Source organism: Scyliorhinus canicula, chromosome 4 (assembly GCF_902713615.1).
Source record: "Scyliorhinus canicula chromosome 4, sScyCan1.1, whole genome shotgun sequence".
NCBI classification, from domain to species: domain Eukaryota; kingdom Metazoa; phylum Chordata; class Chondrichthyes; order Carcharhiniformes; family Scyliorhinidae; genus Scyliorhinus; species Scyliorhinus canicula.
In genome coordinates, this window is record NC_052149.1 from 127453736 (window position 1) to 127481191 (window position 27456).

Sequence of the window (27456 nt, forward strand, 5' to 3'; positions counted from 1 at the left end):
GTACAGCACAGGGTTAGATACAGAGTAAAGCTCCCTCCACACTGTCCCTATCAAACATTCCCAGGGCAGGTACAGCATGGAGTTAGATACAGAGTACAGCTCCTTCTGTACTCCTTCAGTAATGTGCCTTAACCCCTGCCCCTCAGAAGTGTCTCAGACCCAGTCCCGAGAAGGAGAGAGTTGTAATTCAGTGCTGACAATGACCTTTGCCCTCCCAGCTCACCCCTGTTCTATTTAAAGTTGTGTCTCCTCTGTGGACTGTCTCTAACACTCTACGCACATTCTGATCTCCTGATGCTCTTGCTGAGGGCAGAGGAGAGGCTCACGTGGGTGAGGGCACAGGAGAAGCGGGCGTTGGACTCCCAGGCAGAGCCAGAGAGGGTCAGCAGGCTGCTGACACTGTAGGTGTTGTCCGAAGCTCGCAGGTAGTTGCTGGTCTGAACCCCGTCCGAAATGGCTGCACCATCCTTCTTCCACTCCACCACCAGCTCATCGGGATAGAAGTGATTGGCAAGGCACACCAGGGTGGCAGTGTTCTTGGTCTTGACCTCCTCCAGGGAGGGGGGCAGCAGGGTCAGTGTGGGTTGTGAATTCTCACGGCCTGAAAGTGAAAAGCAGGAATTTTAATCGCTGCCATTGTAAAGGATTTCAACTTCCCAAATATTAACTGGGATCAAATCAATGTCAATGTATAGATGATCCTGAATTCTGACAATCCATTCAGAGGAACATTTCTAACTAGCACAAAACAATCCCAAGAAGAAAAGGGGCAGTTTTGGACAGTTTTAGGGCATGAATCTTGAAATTGGTTCAGTGTCAGAGGGAACGTTAGGTGTAAACCGGTTAAATCATTTTGAAATGTTTCTGAAACATTTGTAAAGAAGGTTACTACAAATTCAGCACTGAAATGGTTAATAGTGAGAGCATTTAAAGACGCAATGTCCCTTTAAGTGACTGTTAACCAGTCAGGAAGCTCGTACTATTGATCAGTATGTTTGAGGGAACAGGTTGAACATTAAAAAACCTCAGATCACACACAGATCTGGAAAACTTTATCCCAGAACATTCGAGCAGACTTGGAGCAACACATTTCACAAAGGATTCTGATTGGCTGTTGTGGTGAATGTAATATAGATGTATATATGTTAATTCACACTGTCTTTGTAAGCGCAGTAGCGCTATCCTACCACTACGGGGAGTAGCGCTGGGAGTACTCAGGAACTTGTGCTGGGCTCCACCCTTGGCTCCGCCCACGACTCCTCCCCCTAGTGCAGCTGTATAAATACCCATGTCCAGAGTCAGCCTGAGTTCACTACGAGTTCATCGACAGGTAACAGGCTGACTCTGAAGTAAGTCGATTAAAGCCTAGATTCACATCGGAAACACGTGGCTAGTAAATTGATGGTTCCATCAATTTAATTGACTTAAGAACAGTAAAGATCGATTATGGAATCGGCCCTCAAGCCTGGACGCCTGGAACTCAACCCGCAGGATGCAGGGCTAAAGAAATCTTTTCCCACTGGATCAGGTGCTTCAAGGCCTACCTGGCCGAAGCGAGCACAGCCAAAACTACAGAGGATCAGAAGCTAAGTCAACTGCACGCGAGGGTGAGCCACAGAATCTCTACGCAACTAAACTCGGCCAGTTCATATACTGCAGCGCTAGCAGTTCTTGAAAAAATGTATGTAAGGCCCATTAATGAAGTTTACGCTCGCCATGTGTTCACGACTCGCCGTCAGCGGCCTACGGAATCACTCGCCGAATTCCTAAGAGAACTTAATAATTTGTCCAATGCCTGTAATTACCAAGCGGTTACTGCGGCTGAACACAGGGAATTGGCGGTACACAATGTTTTTGTAGCGGGCCTCAGATCCAAATAGGTGCGCCAACGACTGCTGGAAAAGGGGGCCCAGGACTTAGAAACGACTGTGGAAGCTGCTACCACGATGGAGGTCTCCTTCCGCAGCCTTAACTCATTCCCCGCGGACCCCGCGACCCAATCATGGGTCCCCGACCAGCGACTCCCCCAGGCCTGTGCTACGCGGCCGCCCAGCCACCATGCTGCCCCAGCCAGCCACTATGCTGCCCCAGCCAGCCACTATGCTGCTCCAGCCAGCCACTATGCTGCTCCAGCCAGCCACTATGCTGCTCCAGCCAGCCACTATGCTGCCCCAGCCAGCCACTATGCTGCTCCAGCCAGCCACTATGCTGTTCCAGCCAGCCACTATGCTGCTCCAGCCAGCCACTATGCTGCTCCAGCCAAACGACTATGCTGCTCCAGCCTGCCATTTCTGCGGCCAGAGCCAGCACCCGCGGCAGCACTGCCCGGCCCGCAACGCGACCTGCAGCAGCTGCGGGCGGAAAGGCCATTACGCAAGAGTGTGCCTCGCTAAAAGGGCCCCAGCTTCCAACTCCCCAGCGACTCGCAGTAATCACTCACCTCACTCGCAGCCCTGCGGGGCCTGAAACGCTGCGGCCTATGCCCCGACTCCGCCCCCTCCAGCCACATGCGATCCATGGGGGGCGGCCATCTTGGAAAACCTCCACCACGCAGCCGGCCACATGCGACTCATGGGGGCCGCCATCTTGGACGCCATCTTCCTCGCCGCCCGCCACTTGCGACTCATGGGGGCCGCCATCTTGGACGCCATCATCCTCGCCGTCCACCACGTGCGATCCACGGGCCCAATCGGCAACTCCGCGCTCGGACAATTTAGCGGAGGAATTCGAATTAGACTATGAACTCAGAGGGCAGTCATCACGGGGCCACTCCAGCACAGCTGATCGAGCCGCCGGCTGTTTAGCACAGGGCTAAATCGCTGGCTTTGAAAGCAGACCAAGCAGGCCAGCAGCACGGTTCGATTCCCGTAACAGCCTCCCCGAACAGGCGCCGGAATGTGCCGACTAGGGGCTTTTCACAGTAACTTCATATGAAGCCTACTCGTGACAATAAGCGCTTTCCATTCCATCTCAGTCTCAGGACATTACTGCAGGAGTTCCTCAGGGTCGTGTCTGAGTACAAAGAATCTTCAGCTGCTTCATCAATGACGTTCCCTCCAAAGTAAGATCAGGAGTGGGAATATTCACTGATGATGGTTCAGTGTTCCGAGTCATTCGCAACTCCTGCAAGACTAAAACATTCTGTGTCCATGTGCAGCAAAACCCAGACACACTTCAAATCGGGGTTGGTAATGCATTCATTTCTGTGCCATTCACTGACTAAATGCCGCAAGACCTGGACAATATCCAGACTTCGGATGACCAGTGGCAAATAACATTCACACTACACAAGTGCCAGGTAGTGACCATTTGCAGGGCAGGGCAGCATGGTAGCACAGTGGTTAGCATTGTTGCTTCAGAACACCAGGGTCCCAGGTCCAAATTCCCAGCTTGGGTCACTGCCTGTGCGGAGTCTGCACGTTCTCCCTGTGCCTCTGTGGGTTTCCTCTGGGTGCTCCGGTTTCCTCCCAGAGTCCAAAGATGTGTGGGTTAGGTGAATTGGCCATGCTAAATTGCCCTTAGTGTCCAAAATTGCGCCCAGTGTCCAAAAAATGTTAAGTGGGGGTTACGGGGATAGGGTAGATACGTGGGCTTCAGTGGGGTGCTCTTTGTTAGGGCCGGTACAGACTCGATGGGCCGAATGGCCTCCTTTTGTACTGTAAATTCTATGATCTCTGACAAGTGAGGGTCTAGCCATCGCCCCTTGACATTCAATGGCATTACCATCGCTGAATACCCCACAGTCAACATCCTGGGGGTTGCCATGTAAATACTGTGTTTACAAGAGCAGGTCAGAGGCTGGGAATCCTGCGGTGAGTAACTCACCTCCTGACTCCCCAAAGCCTGTCCACCATCTACAAGGCACAAGTCAGGAGTGTGATGGAATACTCCCCACTTCCCTGGATGAGCGCAGCTCCAACATGATTCAATAAACTCAACACGATATATAAGACATATCAATCCACTTGATTGGCACCGGGGTCCTAACCACCAACATAAAAATGAATTCCCTCAGCCATGGGCGCACAGAGGCAACAGTGTGCACATCTACAAAATGCACTGCACCAATTCACCAAAGCGCCTTCGATAGGACCTTCATCAACATCAACTCAACATCACCTCCTGCAAGATCCCCTCCAATCATTCACCATCCTGATTTGGAAATCCTTCACCGTTCTCTCAGTGTCCCTGGGACTCCCTCCCTAACAGCACTGTGGGTGTACCTACATCACCTGCGGCGGGTTGAAGAAGGCAGCTCACCACCTCCTTCTCAAGGGTAATTAGGGATGGACGTTAAATACTGGCCTCGCCAGAAAGGCTCACGGCCCATGAATGGTTTGAAAATAGACGGATTTTGTAGTGAGGTTGGTTCTGAGATGAATATCAGTCTGAACTCAACAGGAGGAGAAAGTAACAGGAGTTATAGAGCTTTTACAACACAGAAAGGGGCCGTTCAGCCCATCATGTCTGTGTCGACCAGCTACTACCTATCTATTTAATCCCTTTTTCCGTAGCCTTATATATTATGGCGTTTCGAGTGCTCATCTAAATACTTCTTAAATGTTGTGAGGGTTCCCGCATCAACCACATATTCAGACAGTGAGTTTCAGATTCCCAGCACCCTCTGAGTGATAAAGTATTTCCTCAAATACCCTCTAAAACTCCATCTCCTTACCAGAACTCTGTGTCCCCAGTTATTAAGCCCTCTGCTAAGGAGAAATGGTTCCTCCTATTCACCATATCGATGCCCCTCAGAATTTTGGACACCTCAATCTGCTCCCCCCTCAGCCTTCCCTGCTCCAGGGAAAACAACCCCAGCCTAACCAGCCTCTCTGAGAATCGCAACTGAGAGTCTCCCCAAAAGCCTGGAACACTGAAGCCACTGGATTGTGAGCCCTGCTGGACCTATTTGTCATCAGAACTTTGCATTTGGTCACGGGGCGGAGAATTCGTTTTGGCGGACGGAATCGGGACCGGTGCCTATTTCGGAAGTCTCCGCTCCCCCCCCCCCCCCCCCCCCCCCCCACCCCCCGGGAATCGGCGTATCATTACCATTGCCGAAAATCAGGCCATTGCCTGGGGCCTGCCCTGCGATGCTCCATCCCCGACCGGCCAAGTTCTAACATCGTCCCACCATCTGAGATCCTCGCGTGGTGGCTGAGGACTCAGTCCAGGGCCGCCACAGTCGGGGGAGGGCCAATCGGCGGGCAGGGGGGAGGCTCCATTTGGGGCTGGGGGCAATGTGTACGGACGGTCCGGGGCGTGTGAGCGGCCGATGCGGGGCACTATTTTGCCTGTCCAGGTCCGTGGGCTGAGTCCGCCATGGAGCACGGTACGGCCGCTGGAGGCCTCTAACCCGGAAGTGCGGGGGCCGTATCGGCAGCTCTACAACAGCTGGCCTCTAGCACCCAGCAAAATAGGGAATCTGTGGCCTTTTGATGCCAGTTTTCCTGGTGTAAAAGACAGTTTCCCCGATGGCATGGGGGCATAGTCCCAAAAACGGAGAATCCAGCCTGGGGTTTCCCATTCTGTCCACCCCACGCCGTTGGTGAACCCGCGGGTGTGGGCGCACTGCCGGCAAAGCGGAGGGTCCTGCCGACAGAGAATCCTGCCGGGAAATTTTAATTTTGGATGATAAATCTTTCAGCTGCTCTTCATATGTGGACATGGAGGAAAACCTTCAGTGAGCTGTGGACACCACAGGGACTGGAGTGTGTAGTGGGCAGTGAGAATCATTTGTTCAGGTTCCTTTCTTGTATTTATTCTATAATATAGTAAACTGTGGGATGTGTCAGTACAGGAGGTGGGGCTGTGTGTATTGAGGTTTTTGTAAGGCTCTGTATCACTGTGTAGGCTTCATCTTGCAGACAGTAATAATTAGCAACATCCTCATTTTGTACATTGCTGATGGTTGGAGTGAATGTGTTGGTCTGTTGACTGCCGGTGAATCGGTCGGATATTCCTGTGAGTCGAGTTCTTGCATCATGTATCAGTAGAACCAGTTTCTGACCTTCTCGCTGTTGATACCAAGCACAATTATCACCAATGCCTTGACTGGCCGTACAGGTGATGGTTGCTGTCTGGCCCAGGCTCAATGACAACATTGATGGAGACTGGGTCATGATGATGTCTCCACTGATACCTGAGGGGTAATAGAGAAACAGAGTGAAGTAAGAACTGTCACAGAAAGAGCCTGTACAATGAGATATTGTTGGAGACACTGACGTAATGATAAAACTAACAAATAAGTTTGACACTCCACTGAACTAACTCTAGCAATAAAGCAGGAGAAATAACTGGATAAACTGTGGGCGCAATTCTCCGCTCCCCAGGCCGGGTGGGAGAATCGCAGGAGGGCCGCTCTGGCACCCCCCCCCCGCGATTCTCCCACCCCTCCCCCCCTCCCCAAATGGCGCTTTGCGTTTTGCGACACGCCGTCCGGAGAATTGCGGGTCGCCGATTCTCCGGCCTGGATGGGCCAAGCGGCCTGCCGTTCCCGACCTGTTCACGCCGGCGGCAACCACACCTGGTCGCTGCCGGCGTGAACATGGCGTGAAAGGTGAGCTTGGGGCCTGTGGGGGGGCGGAAGGGGGATTGAGCACCACGGCCGTGCTCGGGAGGGGACTGGCCCGCGATCGGTGCCCACCTATCGTCGGGCCAGCGTCTCCAAGAGACACACTCTTTCCCTCTGCCGCCGTGCAAGATCAAGCCGCCACGTCTTGTGGGGCAGCAGAGGGGAAGACGGCAACCGCGCATGTGCGGGTTGGAGCCGACCAACCTGCGCATGCGCGGCTGACATCATTAGGCGCCGCCGGCCACGTCATTCTCGGCGCGCCGCCTTAAGTTTGACGAAACGCCACTCCTAGCCCCCTGGGGGGGGGGAGAATAGGGGGCGAGGAGCGGCCTCCGACGCCGTCGTGAAACACTCCGGGTTTCACAACAGCGTCGGCCGTTGCGGAGAATTCTGCCCTGTATCTAAGCTACACGTGGTGTCTAGGCTGAGATCCTCTGTACTACACTGCTGTTATCTGGTTACTCCTGTATGGAAAGAGAGCTAGAGCTTCTGGGAGCTTCATTATATAGTGGGTCTTGTAATGTCCTCTAGTGGCAGTGCCACAGCTAGGTGTTATGATTAACCCTTTAGTTACATGTCTGTCTAGATATCATTACAAGTATCTCTCCCTCAGTCTCTCTCTCTCTCTACCACAGTCTCTGTCCCTCAATCTCTCAATCCCTCTCTCACTCCCTCCCTCAGTATCTCTCCCTCAGTCTCTCTCTCTCTCTCTACCTCAGTATCTCTCCCTCAGTCTCTCAATCCCTCTCTCACTCCCTCCCTCAGTATCTCTCCCTCAGTCTCTCTCTCTCTCTCTCTCTACCTCAGTATCTCTCCCTCAGTCTCTCTCTCTCTCTCTGCCTCAGTATCTCTCCCTCAGTCTCTCAATCCCTCTCTCACTCCCTCCCTCAGTATCTCTCCCTCAGTCTCTCAATCCCTCTCTCACTCCCTCCCTCAGTATCTCTCCCTCAGTCCCTCAGTCTCTCTCACTCCCTCCCTTAGTATCTCTCCCTCAGTCTCTCAATCCCTCTCTCACTCCCTCCCTCAGTATCTCTCCCTCAGTCCCTCAGTCTCTCTCACTCCCTCCCTCAGTATCTCTCCCTCAGTCTCTCAATCCCTCTCTCACTCCCTCCCTCAGTATATCTCCCTCAGTCTCTCTCTCTCTCTCTACCTCAGTATCTCTCCCTCAGTCTCTCAATCCCTCTCTCACTCCCTCCCTCAGTATCTCTCCCTCAGTCTCTCTCTCTCTCTCTACCTCAGTATCTCTCCCTCAGTCTCTCAATCCCTCTCTCACTCCCTCCCTCAGTTTCTCTCCCTCGGTCTCTCTCTTTCTCTCTACCTCAGTATCTCTCCCTCAGTCTCTCAATCCCTCTCTCACTCCCTCCCTCAGTATCTCTCCCTCAGTCTCTCTCTCTCTACCTCAGTATCTCTCCCTCAGTCTCTCAATCCCTCTCTCACTCCCTCCCTCAGTATCTCTCCCTCGGTCTCTCTCTTTCTCTCTACCTCAGTATCTCTCCCTCAGTCTCTCAATCCCTCTCTCACTCCCTCCCTCAGTATCTCTCCCTCAATCTCCCTCTCTCTCTACCTCAATATCTGTCCCTCATTCTCTCTACGCCTCCCTCCCTCAGTATATTTCTTTTGTAAGGGACAATGAAAGGAAGCTACACTGAGTTGTGGAGAAAACAAAGTTTATTTTATTTAACATGTTAACTATTATATACAGCTCCAGTAGTTCCCGACTGGGTCTCCTCTCATCGGTGCCTAACTTGCTGACTCTATTTAAACGAAGGCACATGAACTGTGTTAAGGGTCTCCCTGCCACCTTATCTAGGAGCTCGTATTCTCTGCAAACTCCACATGCAGTGGATAATCCCTACCCTTTGAGACCATGTGAGTTATAACACTGTCCCTCAGTTTTCCTCTCTCTCTCTGTCTTCCTGTCTGTCTCCTTCAGTATGTTTTCCTCCCTCTCTCTCTCTCCATCAGTATCTGTCCCTCAGTTTCCCTTCTCTATCTTTCTTCCTCCCTCTCAGTATCTGCCTCTCAGTTTTTCTCTCTCCCTCTCTCTGTCTGTCTCCATCTTATTCCTCGTGGTCTGAATTTTGTTCACGTGCTTCGTGCGTGATTGAGGGGTCTGGTTTTTTTTAACTTTAAAATGCCCAATTTATTTTTCCCAATTAAGGAGCAATTTAGCCTGGCCAATCCAGCTAGCCTGCAAATCTTTGGGTTGCAGGGGTTAAACACACAGACATGGGGAGAATATGCAAACTCCACATGGACAGTGACCAGGGGCCGGGAGCGAACCCAGGTCCTCAGCGCCGTGAGGCAGCAGTGCTAACCACTGCGCCATGCGCTGCTCGAGGGGTCCAGTTTTGTTTACGTGATTGGTGTGTGATTGAGGGGGTCTGGTTTTGATCACATGTTCGGTGCGTGATTGAGGGGATCTGGTTTTGTTCATGTGTTTGGTGCGTGATTGAGGGGATCCGGTTTTGTTCACATGTTCGCTGCGTGATTGAGGGGATCCGGTTTTGTTCACGTGTTTGCCGTGTGATTGACGGGACCGGAAATAGCCGTGATTTCTGCTCCTGGCTGCCCTCGCATCTGACTCGTGATGTCACACTGGACAGTCAATTAAAGGGTGGCTTGTGTGAATCGGGCCCAGAGATTGGTACCAACAGGGCCGGGCATATGGGGCGTATGGCGGGCACCGGCTCAATGGAAACCTGGTGGTTTAACTTCAGCAGAGGCATTTCCCCGATGGCTGCCAGGGATTGGTGAGGAATCTCAGGGAGCCGTCCAGCAGAGGGTATAACAATTAGCATCAGTTAGGCCTCAGCATCAACTCGCTGGGCACGCTAGTTCTCAAATGAGAACTTCTTAGCGAGAGGCCCCAGTGATCCTCCAATCACAATGCCCCCATGATAAAGCTGCCCACAGTCTCACCAGTCCATCCAGACTCCACATTGACTATGTGAAGATTGATAATTCTGACATATTGTCTTCCTCCCTCAGCTGAGCCATCCTCAAGATCCGGGACCCAGAGGACCACCGCGTGTCACCCAAGGTCGAGCAATGGACAGATCCACCAGCATAACCCCCTCTCTTGTAACCAGGCACCAGCTGAGATACAGGCAGGTCAGTGACCATTCAATCCTTTGGTCCGATGGTACTGCACAGGGCATAGGGCACGACACACTGACCTGAGGAGCTGGCGGAGGAGGAGTGAGCAGGGTGCCGGCAGTCGGAGGGTTGCAGGAAGTCAGGGTCACGCTGAGTCCAAGGCTGCTGATCAGCCTCTGGAGTTGCCAATCAGTCGGCAGATGCTGGATGTACAGTGGGATGGGCAGGAAGATTTGACGGAGATCCCTGAGGGTCTGTGTGCCGTGGTCTCTGCACAGACGAGTCCATGCGGAGAGTGAGCCTTGTGACCACTGTGGGTGTCAGTGAGTCTGATCGGGGGGAGGGAGGGAATGTGGGGGGGGGGAGAGTGGAGGGAGGGGGAGGGAGCGAGTGGAGGGAGGAGCAGGGAGGGAGGGGAGAGAGTGAGCAAGGGGAGAGTGAGCGAGGGGAGGGAGGGAGTGAGGTGAGGGAGGGAGCAAGGGGGCGAAGGGAAGGAGGGAACAAGGGGTGGAGGGGAGTGAGAGAAGGGTGGGAGCGCAGGGAGGGAGAGAGCGGGGAGGGAGGGAGCGTGGAGGAGGCAGGATGCGAGGGGAGGGGAGGGAGGGAGCGCGGAGATGGAGCGAGGGGAGAGCATGGAGAGGAAGGGAGCAAAGGGAGGGAGCGCGGGGAGGGAGGGAGCGCGGGAGGGAGGCAGGGTGCAAGGGGAGGGGAGGGAAGGAGCGCGGAGATGGAGCGAGGGGAGAGCATGGAGAGGGAGGGAGCGCGGGGAGGGAGGGAGCGCAGGAGGGAGGGAGGGAAGGGAGAGGGCGCGGAGAAGGAGGCAGGGTGCGAGCAGAGGGGTGAGGGAGCAGGGAAAGGGAAGGAGGGAGGGAAGGGAGGGGGAGAAGGGAAGGAGGAAGCAGGAGGGAACGAGGGGAAGAAGTGAGGGGAGGGAGTGAGCAGGAAGGGAGGGCATGTGGGGAGTGAACGGGGGAGAGAGGGAGTGATGGGAGTGTAGTCGCGGGAGAGGGAGGTAGAGGGGGAGGGAGGTAGCGGGAATAGGGAGGGGCACCAAGACACAGCTCTCTCAAACGCAAGGTTATAGCCTTGCCTTACAAGGATGGTCCGCCGAAGATTCTTTCAGTTCCTCAGTGTGATATGTGATTTTTGTGTGATTGTTAGAGTATGTTACGTTCTTGATTTGTTACTCTGAAAATAAATACATATTGATTTTGTTTGAATGTTCTGAGCATTATTCATGTTTTCCATTGGTGCTGGACATGGTGGTGGGAGAGATGGGAGGGGATGTAAACTTTCTGACAGAGATTGTCATTCGATACCAGGGGGGGCGAGGGCCAGAAATGTTTGGTGAGGAAGCTGTGCTCTTGGGGTGAGGTTGACGCTCTGAATCCAGGCCCCCCTGGTGTTCCTGCCTCCCTGAATTTCCTCACCTCTACCTCCACGCCCTCACCTTGTGTCTCCTGGCTCCTCATCAGATCCATCAGTAGATTCATCCGCTGTGACCTATGGAGCTGCCTCACTAACCTCATTCTCCATTGGGTAACCCCTGCCAGGGGCAGATTGTGCAGAGAAGGCAGACAGTGACTATAAGCCACGCGCTCTGGAGGATATCGAAGTGCTCACCCTGATCAGTCCAAGCAGCAGAACCTCATCTTCGCCCTTGTAGAGACATGTTGTATCTCTCCTCCACCATGGCCCTTGGATGACGGAGTGATATCATGAGCCACCTTTTCCTGGGATATCCGTTGTCTCTTGTGGTGGTTGTGTATCAGTGTAGATGCAATACAACTGAGCAAGCACTAGAGGGAGCACGGGAGAGCTATAAATACACAGGGACAGGAAGTGAGGACACACTTCACAGAAGGGGCCTTGGCAGCAGGACTGGCAGACACAGGCAGGCAGCATTTGAGGTAGCTGTAAGTTAAGCTCTGAAGACAGAACAAATTCACAATAAAGCATCTTCTCCAACTTTGAGACTACGAGCTTCATTAAGACACAAGGAACAACACATCTCCCAGCAGCCAACCATCCAGCTGAGCTGGAGCCATGAACAGCCTTGTCAACTGGGAGTGTCACAGGGTGCAGACATCATGGGAGCCAGGGTATCTCTCATAGATTTGCAGGATCTGTGTCTTGTGATCACAGACTATCTGCACGTTCATGCAGCGAAGGCACTTTCTGTTCATGAATGCACCCAGCTGACCCTCTGGCTGTATGAGTGTATCTATGACACCCTGAATGTGTGGGAACCCAGCGATTAGTGTGAAGCCTCTGGCTATCTCAGCCTTGCTGGCTTCGTCCATCCGGAAATGATTGAATGTCCTGACCCATCTGGAGAGAGTGTCAGTGACCAGCTTGATACAACTGTGGACAGGTGAATGAGACACTCCACACTGATCCCCCACTGACCCCTGGGCCGATCCGGAGGCTAAATTGTTGAGGGTTATGTGCCTGGCTGTCCACTTGGAGATAATCTACCCAATCATCTGGCCACAGTCCCCCGGGAAAGGCGGAGGGAGCCTGCTTCAGCTCGGGACCTCAGAAATGTTGAGGGAGCTGGATTACTGCCTGTGGATTCTGGCAGCAGGACAGTGGCATCTTCTGCAGACCCTTCAGCCCTCAATCCCTACTGGCCCTGTGCCTGCACCTCTCCTCCCACAGGACGCTCCCTGGGACGCTGCCCGTAGACACCTAGCCCCCTCTCCCTTCTGCCCCTCTCCCCTCTTCAGAGGAAGTCTCACCAGCAGGGAATACAAACCCCATTTGCAGAGATGCAGACGGCAGTGTCTCCTGCACTGAAGGCTGAACTCACCAGAAATCCTCCCAGAGAGTTAATGAAACAAAAGTGTCCTTAATGAAAAGCTCCCAAAGCAAATCATCCAGCTGAAACCTCAGCAATAATCCAGCAGCAAACTCTCACCGAAACTGCTCACTATTCAAACTGCCAATGCTCCCGTCTCCTGTTATCCCGCCCTGGAATGAGAAATCCAGCAAAACGGAATGTCCGTGCTGCCTGTGAGACGCCCCCAAAGTCACACAGGCAGCGGGAGATCAGATTCTGTACAATTGGCTGGGAACAGCAACGTAGAATTCTGAGCGGAGATAAACGGTGCCCTCTGGTGGAGGAGCCGGGAACAGCAACGTAGAATTCTGAGCGGAGACAAACGGTGCCCTCTGGTGGAGGAGCCGGGAACAGCAACGTAGAATTCTGAGCAGAGACAAACGGTGCCCTCTTGTGGAGGAGCCGGGAACAGCAACGTAGAATTCTGAGCGGAAACAAACGGTGCCCTCTGGTGGAGGAGCCGGGAACAGCAACGGAGAATTCTGAGCGGAGAGAAACGATGCCCTCTGGTGGAGGAGTCGGGAATAGCAACGGAGAATTCTGAGCGGAGATAAACGATGCCCCCTGGTGGTCAGGCAGGGAACAGCAACGGAGAATTCTGAGCGGAGAGAAACAAAGTCCTCTGGTGAACGGACCGGGAACAAGGACACCGAATCTTCAAACTCCAGCTGGGCCGATCAGGACTGATGTCAGCAAACATTTCTTCACTTGAAGACTTGTGGAAATCTGGAACTTTCTCACTGAAAAAAAGCTGTTGAAGTCAATTCAAAATGTTCAAACTGAGCTTGATGGGGTTTTCTTACACAAGGTTATTGAGGGTCATGGAGCAAGCTGGAGAAATGGAGTTAAGATTCAGATTGACCATGATCTAATTGAATGGTGGGACAGGCTCGAGGGGCTGAATGGCCTCCTCCTGATCCCATGGGCGGGATTTTCCCCTACTTGGCGGGACGGAGTGGCTGTGAACCACTCCATCGTCGGGCCGCCCCAAAGGTGCAGAATCCTCCGCAACTTGAGCGGCTAGGCCTGCACTTTTAAGGGTGCGGAGTGGTTGGCGCCCGGCAGGCTGGCATGGAAGGCCTTTGGCGCCACGCCAGCCGGGGCCAAAGAGACTCCGCCGGCCAGCACGGGTCCGCGCATGCAGGAGAGCGTCAGCGGCTGCTGACGTCAACCCCGCGCATGCACAGGGTGGGGTTTCACCTACGCGTCTAACATGGCGGAGGCTGATGGTCGGCGCGTAGGAAAAGAGTGCCCCCATGGCACAGGCCCGCCCGCAGATTGGTGGGGCCCGATCACGGGCCAGGCCACCGTGGGGGCACCCTCCCCAGTGCCAGATTGCCCCACGCCCCACTGGAGGAGGGGACTCCACAAATATCCCCGTCCTCAATGATGGAGGAGCCCAGCACTTCAGCCCAAAAGACAAGGCTGAGGCATTCACAACAATCTTCAGCCAGAAGGGCCGAGCGAATGATCCATCTTGTTCTCCTCTGGAGGTCTCCAGCATCACAGATGCTCGGCTTCAGCCAATTGGATTCATTCCACGTGATATCAGGAAAAGGCTGTAGGCACTGGATACTGCAAAGGCTATGGGCCCTGACAACATCCCAACAATACAGTAGTACTGAAGATTTGTGCTCCAGAACATTGTCACACCCCTAGCCAAGTACAGCTACAACACTGGCATCTACCCAGCAATGTGGAAAATTGCCCAGCTGTGTCCTGTACACAAAAAACAGGACAAAGCCAACCTAGCCAATTACCGCCCCATCAGTCCACACTCGGACATCAGCAAAGTGATGGAAGGAGTCATCATCAGCTATCAAACAGCACTTACTCAGCAATGACCTGCTCACTGACGCTCAGTTTGGGTTCCGCCAGGGTCACTCAGCTCCTGACCTCATTATAGCCTTGGACTAAAGCACTGAATGCCAAAGGTGAGGTGAGAGTGACTGCCCTTGACCGAGTTTGGCATCAAGGAGCCAAAACAAAACTGGAGTCAATGGGAACATCACTGTAGGAGTTCCTCAGGGTAGTGTCCTAGATCCAACCATCTTCAGCTGCTTCATCAATGATCTCCCTTCCATCATAAGGTCGGAAGTGGGGATGTTTGCAGATGACTGCACAATGTTCAGCACCATTCACGACTCCTCAGATATTGAAGCAGGACCTTGGCAGAGAAGTGGCAAGTTACAATCGCGCCACACAAGTGCCACGCAATGACCATCTCCTACAAGAGAGGATCTAACCACCACCCTTTGACATTCAATGGCATTACCATTGCTGAATCCCCACAATCAACATTGTGAGGGTTACCATTGACCAGAAACTGAACTGGACAAGCCACATTAATACTGTGGCTACCAGGGCAGGTTAAAGGCTAGGAATCCTACAATGAGTAACTCACCTCTTGACCTCCCAAAGCCTGTCCACCATCTACATGGCACAAGTCAGGAGTGGGATGGAATACTCCCACTTCCCTGGATGAGCGCAGCTCCAACAACACTCAAGAAGCTCAACACCATCCAGGACAAAACAGCTGCTTGATTAACATCCTATCCACCAGTTTAAACATTCACTCCCTACCCCGCAGACGCACAGTGGCAGCCTTATGTACCATCTACAAGATGCACTGCAGTAACTCACCAAGGTTCCTTCGACAGCACCTTCCAAACCCATAACCACTACCATCTAGTAGCACAGGAGCAGCAGATATATTGAAACACCACCACCTGGAGGTTTCCTTGTGTGACTCAAATCACATCATCCTGGGTCAAAATCCTGAACCTCCCTCCTTAACAGCACAGTGGGTGTACCTACACCACATGGACTCAGTGCTCAGTGAAGGCAGCTCACCACCACTTCTTCAGGGGCAATTAAGGATGGGCAATAAATGCTGATCCAGCCAGTGACACCCTCATCACATGAATGAATACATTTTTCAAAGTGTAGCCTCAGCCTCTTCTCTATTCTGTGTGTGGAAGTCTGGACCCTGTCGCCAGGATATTTGACAACAGGAACCATCACCACTTTGTCCAATTCTGTCCCCAACCAAAATTCCCCGCACAACCTGAATTTATCTTGTGCCGTAATGTATAAAACCTCTGACTTCCGGGGGTGCGGGTGTGCTGGGCAGTCACAGGAAAGGTGTCTATCCTCTAAACTTCAGATTAATTACTTTAGACCTGAAGATTGGCCTCTGAGCCAAATAAAACCCTTCCCACCCTCCCCCAAAAGCACCACAGGCCCAAGGTATGCCCGCAAACATGCAAAGGGGCCGAAAAGATAAAGAGGGCAGCAAGAGCCGGGAAAGGAAGGATGAAGCTGCAGACAGGGGGAGTGAGGCAGAGAAAGTCATGGGAGAGAGAGGAATGCCGCCGAGACAAACACCAATTTACTCACCAATAGGACAATGGATGGAGCTCCCAACACAGGAGATCCTAAAATACACAGACACCATAAAGAAAGAAATCATGGCAACGGTAAAGTCAGCGGTTGCGGACACCTTCAAAGAGGCGCTGGTGACGACGGGTGCGAGTTCTCGAGAAGGCAGCCACCGACCAAGGAGACCAATCGACCCGCTGGAAGCGAGCCCAGGGAGCGCTCAAGTGGAAGGTGGAGGACCAAGAGAACATGTCTCGCTGTCAGAACCTCAGGATTGTGGAGCTACCGGAGGGCACCGAGGGCAGAAACCCAACAGGCTACGTGGCACGGATGCAGGGTAAGCTGGTCGGGGATGAAAGCTTCCCCAAGCCCCAAAGTGGACATAGTCGACAGGTCGCTCCATCGAAGCCTAATTATCGGCATCTCCAGCAGTTCCAGGACAAGGAACGGATCCTGAACGGGGCACAGACTACGCAGTCCTGCATGTGGGAAGGGCACTGAGTCCGTGTCTATCAAGACATTGGGGCAGTCCTGGCCAAGTACAGCTGAATTTAAAGGAGCCAAAAGAGCAAGGTATAAGGTATGTGCCATACAACCTGAAGGCTTCTCTATTCACCGGGCGGACCGCACGGCATCTTCAGGCAAAGCGAAGGGTGGAGGGGTTTGCCTCCTCATCAACTCCTCCTGGTGCTTGGATGTGGCGACCCTGGCGACCTACTGCTCCCCAGACCTGGAAGGTGTGGTGATATGCCTGTATATAGTTACCAATGTGACCTCTAATCAGCTGGTGGCGATAGAGATCTACCATGTGACTTGCGACGCCCACCAGTTGGTAGTAAGTCGTACAAGAGGATAGTCGCACTTCGAGTAGCTCCGGGAGGATTCACTGAATGCATTTAGTAGCCATCGTCTCTATTATAGTCTGTTAATTATCTTACCATGTGTTTGTTAATAAATCATTTTTTCTAGTTAAAGAACTAGATGTTCTGTGTAAATCATTACCACGGTTATAACACAGAACACAACAGAAGGGACAAAGGGCAAGAACTGACCACAACGGTGAGTCCTAATCACGGCAGGCCAACGCCAAACAAGCCCACCCGATCCATTCCCAGTACAGTTCAGTGCCAGGGGGAAACTATAACGGGGGGGCAAAGCTACGCAGCGGTGGCAGCCGATCGCCAGGGGCTCACAAACAGGGGCTCCAACACCTGTACGTAGGCTCTATCTCAAGGGAACACAGTTAGATATCTGCTCTACAAGAGCTCTTGGGTCTCCCGTTGGCATCGGTCGGTTTTGTCCTTGCTCCCTGCTCTGTTCCTTCATTTCCCCTAACATTGCACTCTGTAAGTATCCTTTTTGTTTGTTTTCATGTTGATTTTTTAAAACGTTTTTATTAAGGATTTTTTGATATTATACAGAACAATGGTGTGAACATACATTGAAAACAAAAATATATACATCGGTCATCTTCCATTATTTACATCAGTTGTCTTTCGTTATTTACAAAAGTTACAGCTTCTTGCTTTACGTTCTCCAATCGACGTTTATTTCTAGCTGGACCCCCTCCCTCCCTCCTTCCCTCTCCCCCTTTTCCTGACCCCCTCCCCTTCTAGTCCTCAGGCGTGCTCTCATCAGTTCTTATATCCAGTTCCTGATTGGTTAGTGTGAACCATGTATGATGTAATGTGCTGGGCGTGGTTGGGCTCAATGCCTGTTTATATCCCCAAATCTCACCCCCCCCCCCCCCCCCCCCCCCCCACCCTCTTTTGTTTGCATTCATTATTGTACCATGGCTTCCATCTCCCTTCCTCTGTCTTATTGGCTGTTGGCAACAAACAATCTTGGAACAACTGGGTGAATGCTCCCCACACGTTTTGTGGAATCTCTTTTCCGACCCCCGGATGGCAAATTTAATTTTCTCTACCTGGAGAAATTCCGATAGGTTGGACAGCCAGTCTGCAGTTTTGGGTGGTGGTGCTGATCGCCAAGCAAGCAGGATTCTCGGGCTGGTGATCAGGGAGGGAAAGGCAAGGGTGTCAGCCCTCCTCCCCATGAAGAAATCTGGCTGGTCTGATACCCCGAAGACCGCCACTCTCGGGCATGGCTCCACCCTCATCACCACAACCTTGGACATTGCCACAAAGAAGGCTGTCCAGTACCCTACTAGTCTGGGGTAAGACCAGATCATGTGGGCGTGGTTGGCCGGGCTCCCTTGGCACCGTTCGTATTGGTCTTCCCTCTTCTGGTTAAGTGGGCTCTGTGCACCACTTTCAGCTGCTTTAAGCTAAGTCTTGTGCATGCGGGGAGGGGGGGGGGGGGGGGGGGGGGGGGAATTGACCCTGTGCAGTGCTTCGCTCCAAAGTCCCCACCCTATTTCAAACCCTAGGTCTTCCTTCACTTTTCCCTTGTCTCGTCCAGTGGTCTACCTGCCCTTCCTATTAGTTGCCCATACAGGTCGCCACGGTTCCCCCTCCCTAAGATGTCCACGTCCGATAAGTCCGTCCTCCAACAGCGATCGTTGCGGGGGTCGTGGATATGTTTTTGTTTCCTTACTTAAGAAATTTACCTGCATGTCTGAGCTAGCAACCCCCCACCCCCGGTCAGCTGGAACGTCTGTTAGTTCCTGTAGTGTTGTCAGTCTGTTGTCTGCGTAGAAGTCCCTAACTGTCAGTGTCCCCCTGTCCTGTCACCACCATTTGAAGGCGGCGCCCATTGTCACCAGAGTGAACTTATGGTTGTTGCAGATGGACATTTCGGTTAATCTGAAGAGCTGCCGTGGTTGGTTCCACGACCGGAGTGTTGCTACCACCACTGGGCTCGTTGAGTATTTGCACGGTGTGGATGGGAGCGTAGCCATGGCCAGTCTTCGGGGGAAGGATCCTGTGCCACAGCACTCCTTGATTCACACCCACTCGGCTTCTGGCTTCTTTATCCCTTTACCCTCTCTGCGATTGCCGCCCAGTGGTAATATTGCATGTTTGGGAAGGCCAGCCGCTTCCCCCCCCCCCCCCCCCCCCCCCCCCCCGGTTCTCTGCAGGACCTTTCGGGGGATTCGGGATTTCTCGGGGGTTTTAGAGATGGGGCCTTAGGGATGTAGATCGGTATGGATCTGAACAGGAAGAGGAACCTGGGCAATATGTTCATCTTGATCGTTTGCATTCTCCCTGCTTGGGAGAGTGGGTGCATGTCCCACCTCTGCAGGTTCCATTTATGGGTCCGTGTCCAGTCATGGTAAATTTGGATCCCCAGGTAGCGGAATCTGTGTCGGGCTTGTTTAAATGGCAATCCATCCAGCTCTGCCCCTCCCCCTTGCGGGTTCACCGGGAAGATCTCACTTTTGGTCAGATTGAGTCTGTAGCCCGAGAAGGTGCCAAACTCTTTCAGGAGCGCCATGATTCCCTCCTTGCTGTTTTGCAGGTTCGAGATCTAGAAGAGTAGGTCATCCACATAGAACGAGACTCTGTGCTCTCTACTTCATGTTGATGTTATGTGCTCTGTTATACGTAAAATTCTTCTCTCAATAAAAATATTTTTAAAAATATGTACAAAACATCCCAATATGTTTCACAGATCAACAATAAGGGGAATGGAGGAGGGGATGGGGAGACTTTAGGACAATTGATCAAAGGATTGGGTGAACGGATGGAGTTTGATGGAGGAGAGAGAGACCTGGAAAGGGGGAAGGATTAAGGGTGAGAGTTCAGAGAGCATAGAACCATAGAGTTCCTACAGTACAGAAGGAGGCCATTTAGCCCATCGGATCTGCATCAACCCTCTGAAAGAGAAACCAATGAGGCAGGCCCCCCACCCTATAACCCCATCTAACCTGCACATATTTGGATACTAAGGGGCAATTTATCATGGCTAATCCACCTAACATGCGCATTTTTGGATTGTGGGAGGAAACCAGAGCACCCGGAGGAAACCATGCAGAGACAGGGAGAAAGTGCAAACTCCATGCAGGGCCTCAGCATCTGAAGGCTCTGCTGTCAATGGTGGGATGAAGGAAGTAGCGATGGGCAGGAGACCAGAGTCAGAGGATGGAAGGGTGAGGGAGGGAATGTGAATCTGCAGCAGGACACAGAGGTAGGGAGGAGTGAGGCCATGGAGGGAACTGGAGGTCAGTGAGGTCAGAGGTTTAGGTCAGCAACATCAGGATTAACAGTTCAGTGGTCAGGGGTAACAGATCAATGAGGTCAGGAGTTGTAGGTCAGCCAGGTCAGGGGTAACAGCTCAGGGTTAACAGGTCAATGAGGTCAGGGTTAACAGGTCAGTGAGGTCAGGGGGAGTGCTGGAATGGCACTTTGTGAGACAGGGTCTGGACCCACTGGATTTGGGACAAGTTGGAGATTATGAAGCGTGGATGAAGGAAGCCAGGAGACAACATTGGAATAATGGAGTTAGGAGGCAGGACAAGCCGGGATAAGGGTTTCTGTGCGCAAGGGGCTGATGTAGTGTAGAGACGGACAATGTTATGGAGATGGAAATAAGAAGCCTCTGTGGTGGACAGGATGCGGAGCCTGAAACTCAGCTCCTGGAGGACCAGGGGGTCCAGTGGGAAGGAAGCTCATGTTTACTGGTCCGTATTGGAGGGTCCAGTAGGAAGGAGTCCCATGTTTACTGGTCCCTATTGGAGGGTCCAGTGGGAAGGAGTCCCATGTTTACTGGTCCCTATTGGAGGGTCCAGTGGGAAGGAGGCCTATGTTTACTGGTGGAGGGTCCAGTGGGAAGGAGTCCCATGTTTACTGGTCCCTATTGGAGGGTCCAGTTGGAAAGAAGCCCATGTTTACTGGTCCAGTGGGAAGGAAGCCCATGTTTACTGGTCCTATTGGATGGTCCAGTGGGAAGGAGGCCTATGTTTACTGGTCCCTGTTGGAGGGTCCAGTGGGAAGGAGGCCCATGTTTACTGGTCCCTATTGGAGGGTCAGTGGGAAGGAACCCATGTTTACTGGTCCCTATTGGAGGGTCCAGTGGGAAGGAGGCCCATGTTTACTGGTCCCTATTGAAAGGTCCAGTGGGAAGGAGTCCCTTGTTTACTGGTCCCATTTGGAGGGTCCAGTGGAAAGGAGGCCCATGTTTGCTGGTCCCTATTGGAGGGTATAGTGGGATATGGACAGAACAGTTGATGTGCAGCAGTTTCTTTATGTTATAAATGTGTGATTGTCCATCTTTGGAGAAGTCACAAGATGGATAAAGGGGAACCTGTAGATGTAAAGAACACGGAATTCCAAAAGGTATTTGATAAGGTGCCACATCAAATGTTACTACACAAGATACGATCTCATGGTGTATGGGGTAACATCTTGGCATGGATAATAATAATAATCTTTATTAATGTCACAGGTAGGCTTACATTAACACTGCAATTAAGTTACTGTGAAAATCCCTGTTCGGGTACATGGATTCAGAATGTCCAATTCACATAACAAGCACGTCTTTTGAGACTTGTGGGAGGAAACCGGAACACCCGGAGGAAACCCATGCAGACAGGGGGAGAATGTGCAGACTCCACACAGACAGTGACCCAAGCCGTGAATCGAAATCGGGACCCTGGCGCTGTGAAGCAACTGTGTTAACCGCTGTGATAATGGATTGGTTAGTTAACAGGAAGCAGAGAGAGGGGATAAATGGGCCTTTTTCAGCTTGGCAAACTGTAACAACTAGTGGAGTGTCACAGGGATCAATGCTGGAGCCTCAACTATTCACAATCTATGGGCGCATTTTAACAGAAATGTCTCTAAGTGTCATTTGTGGCGGGTTTTGTTGGGAGTTTCCACCTGCCTCTGTCGGCGAGTTCCCACCGCTATCTAACCATACTTAGTCACCCTTTTGGGCTCTGGAGAGTTTTTCACCGGTTTACCTCACACTTAGAATTATTCTCATCACTGGGGAGCTGAACTCAGAGATCGAGCCTGAGTTCCCTGGAAAGGATGCCCCAATCTCAAAGTCAGCTTGTGGGTCGTCCCCCCCCCCCCCCCCCCCCCCCACCCACCCATGGCCAATGTCATCCCCCACACACAAATGGGCACTACCCTACATTTTGGAGTATAACGTGGGTAAATGTGAACTTGTCCACTTTGGCAGGAAGAATAGAAAAGCAGTAAAGTATTTAAATGGAGAGAGATTGAGGAACTGGCTGCTACAGAGGAATCTGGGTGTCCTGGTACATGAATCACAAAACGTTAGTCTGCAGATCCAGCAAGTGATCAGGAAGGGAAATGGAATGTTGGTATTTATTACAAGAGGAACGGAAAATAAAAACAAGGGGGAAAAAATCCATTGAAGCTTTGAAGAATGAGACATGATCTTATTGAGACATATCAGATTGTGAGTGGAGTTGATCGGGTGGCTATCAGGTGGTTGTTCCCTCTTCTGGAGGAGAGAGAGAAAGAGGAGGAGACAGAGGGACAAAAGAAAGATAAAGTGAAGGGGAAAGATAGAGAGAGACATGGAGAGAAAGAGAGGGGGTGAGTGCAAACATGGAACATTGCAGGAAGAACAAGGCAGAGAGAGAGAGAGAGAGACAGTCTGAGGAAGATAGTGAGGGTTGGAGTGAGTGGGAAGAGGAAGTGAAGGTGCTGACGTAGTGTCTCTGCCTCATACCATTTACATACTGAGGAACGGGCAGTCAGACTCTCACAGGCTGCAGCTTTATAAAGCAGAGCCCAGTGAAGGGAGAGTTTATCAGTAACCAGGCACAGGGACAGGAGCAGACACCATGATTTCAGCCATCCAGCTGATCTGGCCTCTGGCATTCTGCATCGCAGGTACAAATCTCTCTCCTTCCACCTTGAATATTTTCCTGCTCTCCATTTCAATCCAATTCTACTGACTTGTGATTGAAGGGAAAATGCTGAAAGCAGAGGAACAGTCAGTGTCTCCAACAATATCTCATTGTACAGGCTCTTTCTGTGACAGTTCTTACTTCACTCTGTTTCTCTATTACCCCTCAGGTATCAGTGGAGACATCATCATGACCCAGTCTCCCCCGGTGCTGTCAGTGAGCATGGGCCAGACAATCATCATCACCTGTACGGCCAGTTAGGATGCAACTGGTGATGTTGAATGGTATCAACAGCGAGAAGGTCAAAAACCCACTCTGCGGATCTATAATGCAGTGGGCCGATTCACAGGAACATCCAAACGATTCACCGGCAGTGGATCTGGAACACGATTCACCCTGACAATCAGCAATGTGCAGAATGAGGATGTCGCTGATTATTACTGTCAGCAAGGAAGCAGCTTCCCCATACACAGTGATATAGGGCCTTACAAAAACCTCAATACACACAGCACCACCTGCTGTACTGACAAATCCCACAGTTTATATAAAATATTATAGACACACAATCCCACCTCCTGTACTGACACATCCCACAGTTTTATATTATATAATAAACACAAGAAAGGAAACTGTACAAATGATTCTCACCGTCCACTACACACTCCAGTCCCTGTGGTGTCCACAGCTCACTGAAGGCCTCAAGTTTCCATCTTACTCTCCATGTCCACATATGAAGAGCAGCTGAAAGATTTATGATCCAAAGATAGAATTCTAAACTCTCCCAACAAAACACAGAGACATTGAGAGAAACAGAGAGTGAGAAAGAGTGAGAGAGAAAGACATGAGTGAGTGAGAGACACAGAGAGAGACAGAGAGAGGGTGAGAGTGAGTGAGTGAAGCAGAGAGCAGAGGTTTTTGTACAGCCCCTGCACTGGAAGCTGTCAGTGTGGCTTACGTTCGGTAAAGGAACCAAGCTCAGACTGAGTAAGTAAACCCCAATCCTCCGTTATTAACCCTTTCAATACTGAAACTTTCTCAAACACAAATGCTGAATAGTTGAAGGTGTTAGTGGGGAGCTGCAGTGAATGAAATGGTTCATTGAAGAACACTGTGTAGAACAGGGTGCCCAGCTGTATTTCTTTAGTTCCATTCCCCCCCTTTAAGCAGCAAGATATAAGTAAGCAGCTTTTACCCACCGTGTGGAGGAGATCTGGACGTTTGCAGACTGTGTTCACATTCCTGGACCATGGAGTGAAATCACTCACTAGACTCCTGTCAGTCTGCGTGTGACAGACACGGGCAGAGTTTGATGTGAGCTCTGGCTCCCTGTCACACTCTCTGATATAACTGATCACAGCAGCAGCAGCAGCACAGTGAGACACCGAAGTCCCACTTCCCCCAGCTTTAACTCTGCTCTCTCCACTCCCTGCTTATCTCTTAGCAAAGTTCTGATGACAAACAGGTCCAGCAGGGCTCACAATCCAGTGGCTTCAGTGTTCCAGGCTTTTGGGGAGACTCTCAGTTACTTTCTCTTTGGGTCGAGTACAGTCCGATATTTATCCTCAAAGCAACTTTACTAGAAATGCTCATTTATCTCATCGCTGTTTGTGAGATCTTGCTGTGTACAAGTTATGACAAGTCTTCAGACGAGGTTTCCTCATTTGTTAACTTCTGGATTGGGACCCCAATTTTGTTTTGCTCCCGGGTGAGGAGGTATTAGTTGGCTCCCCTTCTTTATTCAATCCCACCTTCAGTTGGTTGCAACAAGCTTAATTTAAAATGGATCCCTTTCGCTGTGGATACCTTGAGCAGTCCAACTATAATAAATTTTTAGAAGGAGCCAATTTAACTAGGCTTTCTTGAATAAGTTGATGAGTTACTAAAAACCCGAGAAAATAATAAAATCGTTACACATCCTGACCAGAAATGAAAAGTTAAAAGTACAGATAAAAGGTAAATAAATACAAATCCATCTTTGACTTGTCTGTGTGTGTGGACGGCACAATGTTGCAGCCATTAAGTTGGATGATTCCGGTAGAGCTGGCTTTGACAGTTTACCAGTTAGCTTGGAGACAATGGGTTCTGCAGGGTGGTTGGATAGCTGTCCAATTTTCTTTCGATGGTTATGGCTGCTGAACTTTCTCCCAGCAACAGCAGGAGAGAGAGCCTTTGTCTGTTTGTCTTTTGCTGGGTTGACTTGGTTGCCTTCTTGTTTCTGTGTCACTCACACTCTGACACACCAGTGCACTCAGGCCAAATGTGCATTTAGCTATTTAACCCATTTCCCAACAAACAGACATGTCTTTCTCCCCAGAGTCAGTTTACTTTGAACTCAGACCATTTCCACATTCTGAGAGAAAACACAACAGGAAATGGGTTTTAGATGTCTGCTCAGATGTGACAAATCAGTCTCCATAGTCTCCTTAACCACTGGAGGTCAAATTCACTCTTTTGCATCCTTTCTATCTCCGTTTCTAACCCTGTTTGATGAAGTCCCTGACACCTTTCAGGAGCAACATTCCATCTTCAGTCGGGACTAGTCAGTCAAGTGTGATCCACAAAGGGATTTCCCAGAAGGTAGCCACTTTAAATTCTCGACCATCTTGGCTCAGTCATAGAGATGTAGGGCACGATTTACCAGCCAGTTGCGCTTGAAAGGCAGTGCAGCACACCCGGTAGATGCTGGGAGAACCCTCTTCCGGAATCTATCCAGCTTGCCACATCTCACGAGATCTGACGTGATCTCATGAGACGCCGCAATCTGAATCCCGTCCATTGTGGGTGGGATCACGATCTGGCAAATCTGCATATTAGAGTAAGACAGCTAGTCTCACACTAAAATAAAAGCAAATTACTGCGAATGCTGGAATCTGAAACCAAAGAGAAAATGCTGGAAAATCTCAGCAGGTCTGGCAGCATCTGTAGGGAGAGAAAAGAGCTAACGTTTCAAGTCCAGATGACCTTTTGTCAAAGCTCAGCTGAGATTTTCCAGCATTTTCTCTTTAGTCTCACTCTAATATGCACTCGCTGGATCTAAGGCCCTGGGATCTAACCCCTTAGCCTTCGAGATCTTGGGTGAGCAACTTTCAGTGCTGATCCCTACAAATGGGAACCAGATGGAATGGCACATGTGGGAGTATCCCAGGTGATCGGAGGTCCCCAGATACTTGCCCTCGGGGCACTGCTGGGCATTCCAGCCTGGCACCCTAGCAGTGCCACCTTGATAACCTGGCACTGCCAAGGTGTCTAGATGGTGCTGACAGGGTACTGTCAGCGTGCCAGTCTGGCATTAACCCCATGCCTGGGATTGGGCCCAGGGTGCTGCATGGGTGAGGTGGGGCCCTGAGGACCCCTTATAGGGGACCTCTTGTAGTTGGGGCATGGGGGTTTCGGGGCTCATGTTAGGGGGTCGAGAGATCAGGACACCATTTAAAAATGGCGTCCCAATCTCTTCCTGCACTGAGGAGTTTCAGCGAACGAAGCTCCTCAGTGCAGGAAACGGGTGTGGCCTCGGCAAGACGTTCCCCGCTGAAGTCCCGAATTGAAACAAAGTCCCGATAGACAGCGTGGTGTTTCCCGGCGCTGGCATTGTCTCGGGACTCTGTTCCACTTTGGTTAGATTGCGTCCATAAAATTTTACAGCACAGAAAGAGGCCCTTTAGCCCAAAATGTCTGCGCCGACCATCAAGCACTTGTCTATTGGGCATGGTGGCACAATGGTTAGCACTGCTGCCTCACAGCTCCACGGTTCCGATTTCAATTCCAGCCTCGGATGACTGTCTGTGTGGAATTTGCACATTCTCCCCGTGTCTGCGTGGGTTTCCTCCGGGTGCTCTGGTTTCCTCCATAGTCCAAAGGTGTGCAGGTTAGGTGGATTGACCATGATATATTTCCCCTCAGTGTCCATAGGTTAGGTGGGGTTACTGGGTTATGGGGATAGGGTGGAAGCATGGGCTTAAGTAGGGTGCTATTGCAAGGGCCGATGCAGACTTGATGGGCCAAATGGCCTCCTGCACTGTAAATTCATTGATTCCATGATTCTAATCCCATTGTCTTGCACTTGGTCCAAACCTTGTATGCCATGGTGTTCCAATTACTCATCTAAATGCTTCTTGTGTGGTTTCCCGTCTCTACCATCCTTTCAGGCAGTGAGTTTCAGATTCCCACCACCCTCTGGGTGAAAAAGGTTTTCTTCAAATCCCCTCGAACCCTCCTGTCCCTACCTTAAATCTATGTCCCCTGGTTATTGACTCTTCTACTAAGGAGAAAAGCTTCTTCCTTTCCACCCGATCTACGCACCTCATAACCTTTTACACCACAATCAGGTCCCTCCTCAGCCTTCTCTGCTCCAAGGAGTACAACCCCAGCCTGATAACACATTAGGTGTCCTCCAGTCCTCTGGCACCTCACCTCTGGCCAGAGAGGATTTGAAAATGAACGTCAGTGTCTTTATTTGTATTTATTTTACAAACACATGTTTCCCTTAATAAAGTTCAATATATCTGAAAGTAATTTGGGGATGTACTACAATGTTGTGACATACACATTGGTGATGATCTTTCAGGAATCACTGGAGGCAGGAAGGGTCCCAGAGGACTGGAAAGTGGCTAATGTAACACCACTGTCTAAAAAGGGAGAGAGGCACAAGACAGGAAATTATAGGCAGGTTAGCCTGACTTCGGTCATTGGTAAGATTTTGGACTTCATTATTAAAGATGAGATCGTGGAATACTTGGAAGCGCATGATAAAATAGGACTGAGTTAGCATGGCTT

The 27456-nt window shown here is 51.2% G+C and overlaps 1 pseudogene and 1 gene segment (V, D, J or C); one reads left to right on the top strand and one right to left on the bottom strand.

Moving 5' to 3' along the window:
• LOC119964992 lies at positions 1-24068 on the bottom strand. The segment is given in 3 exon segments: positions 1-601; positions 6011-6142; positions 23880-24068. Coding segments are annotated over 3 exon segments (513 nt in total).
• LOC119964991 overlaps positions 22493-27456 on the top strand; it is a 16190-nt pseudogene continuing 11226 nt past the window's right edge.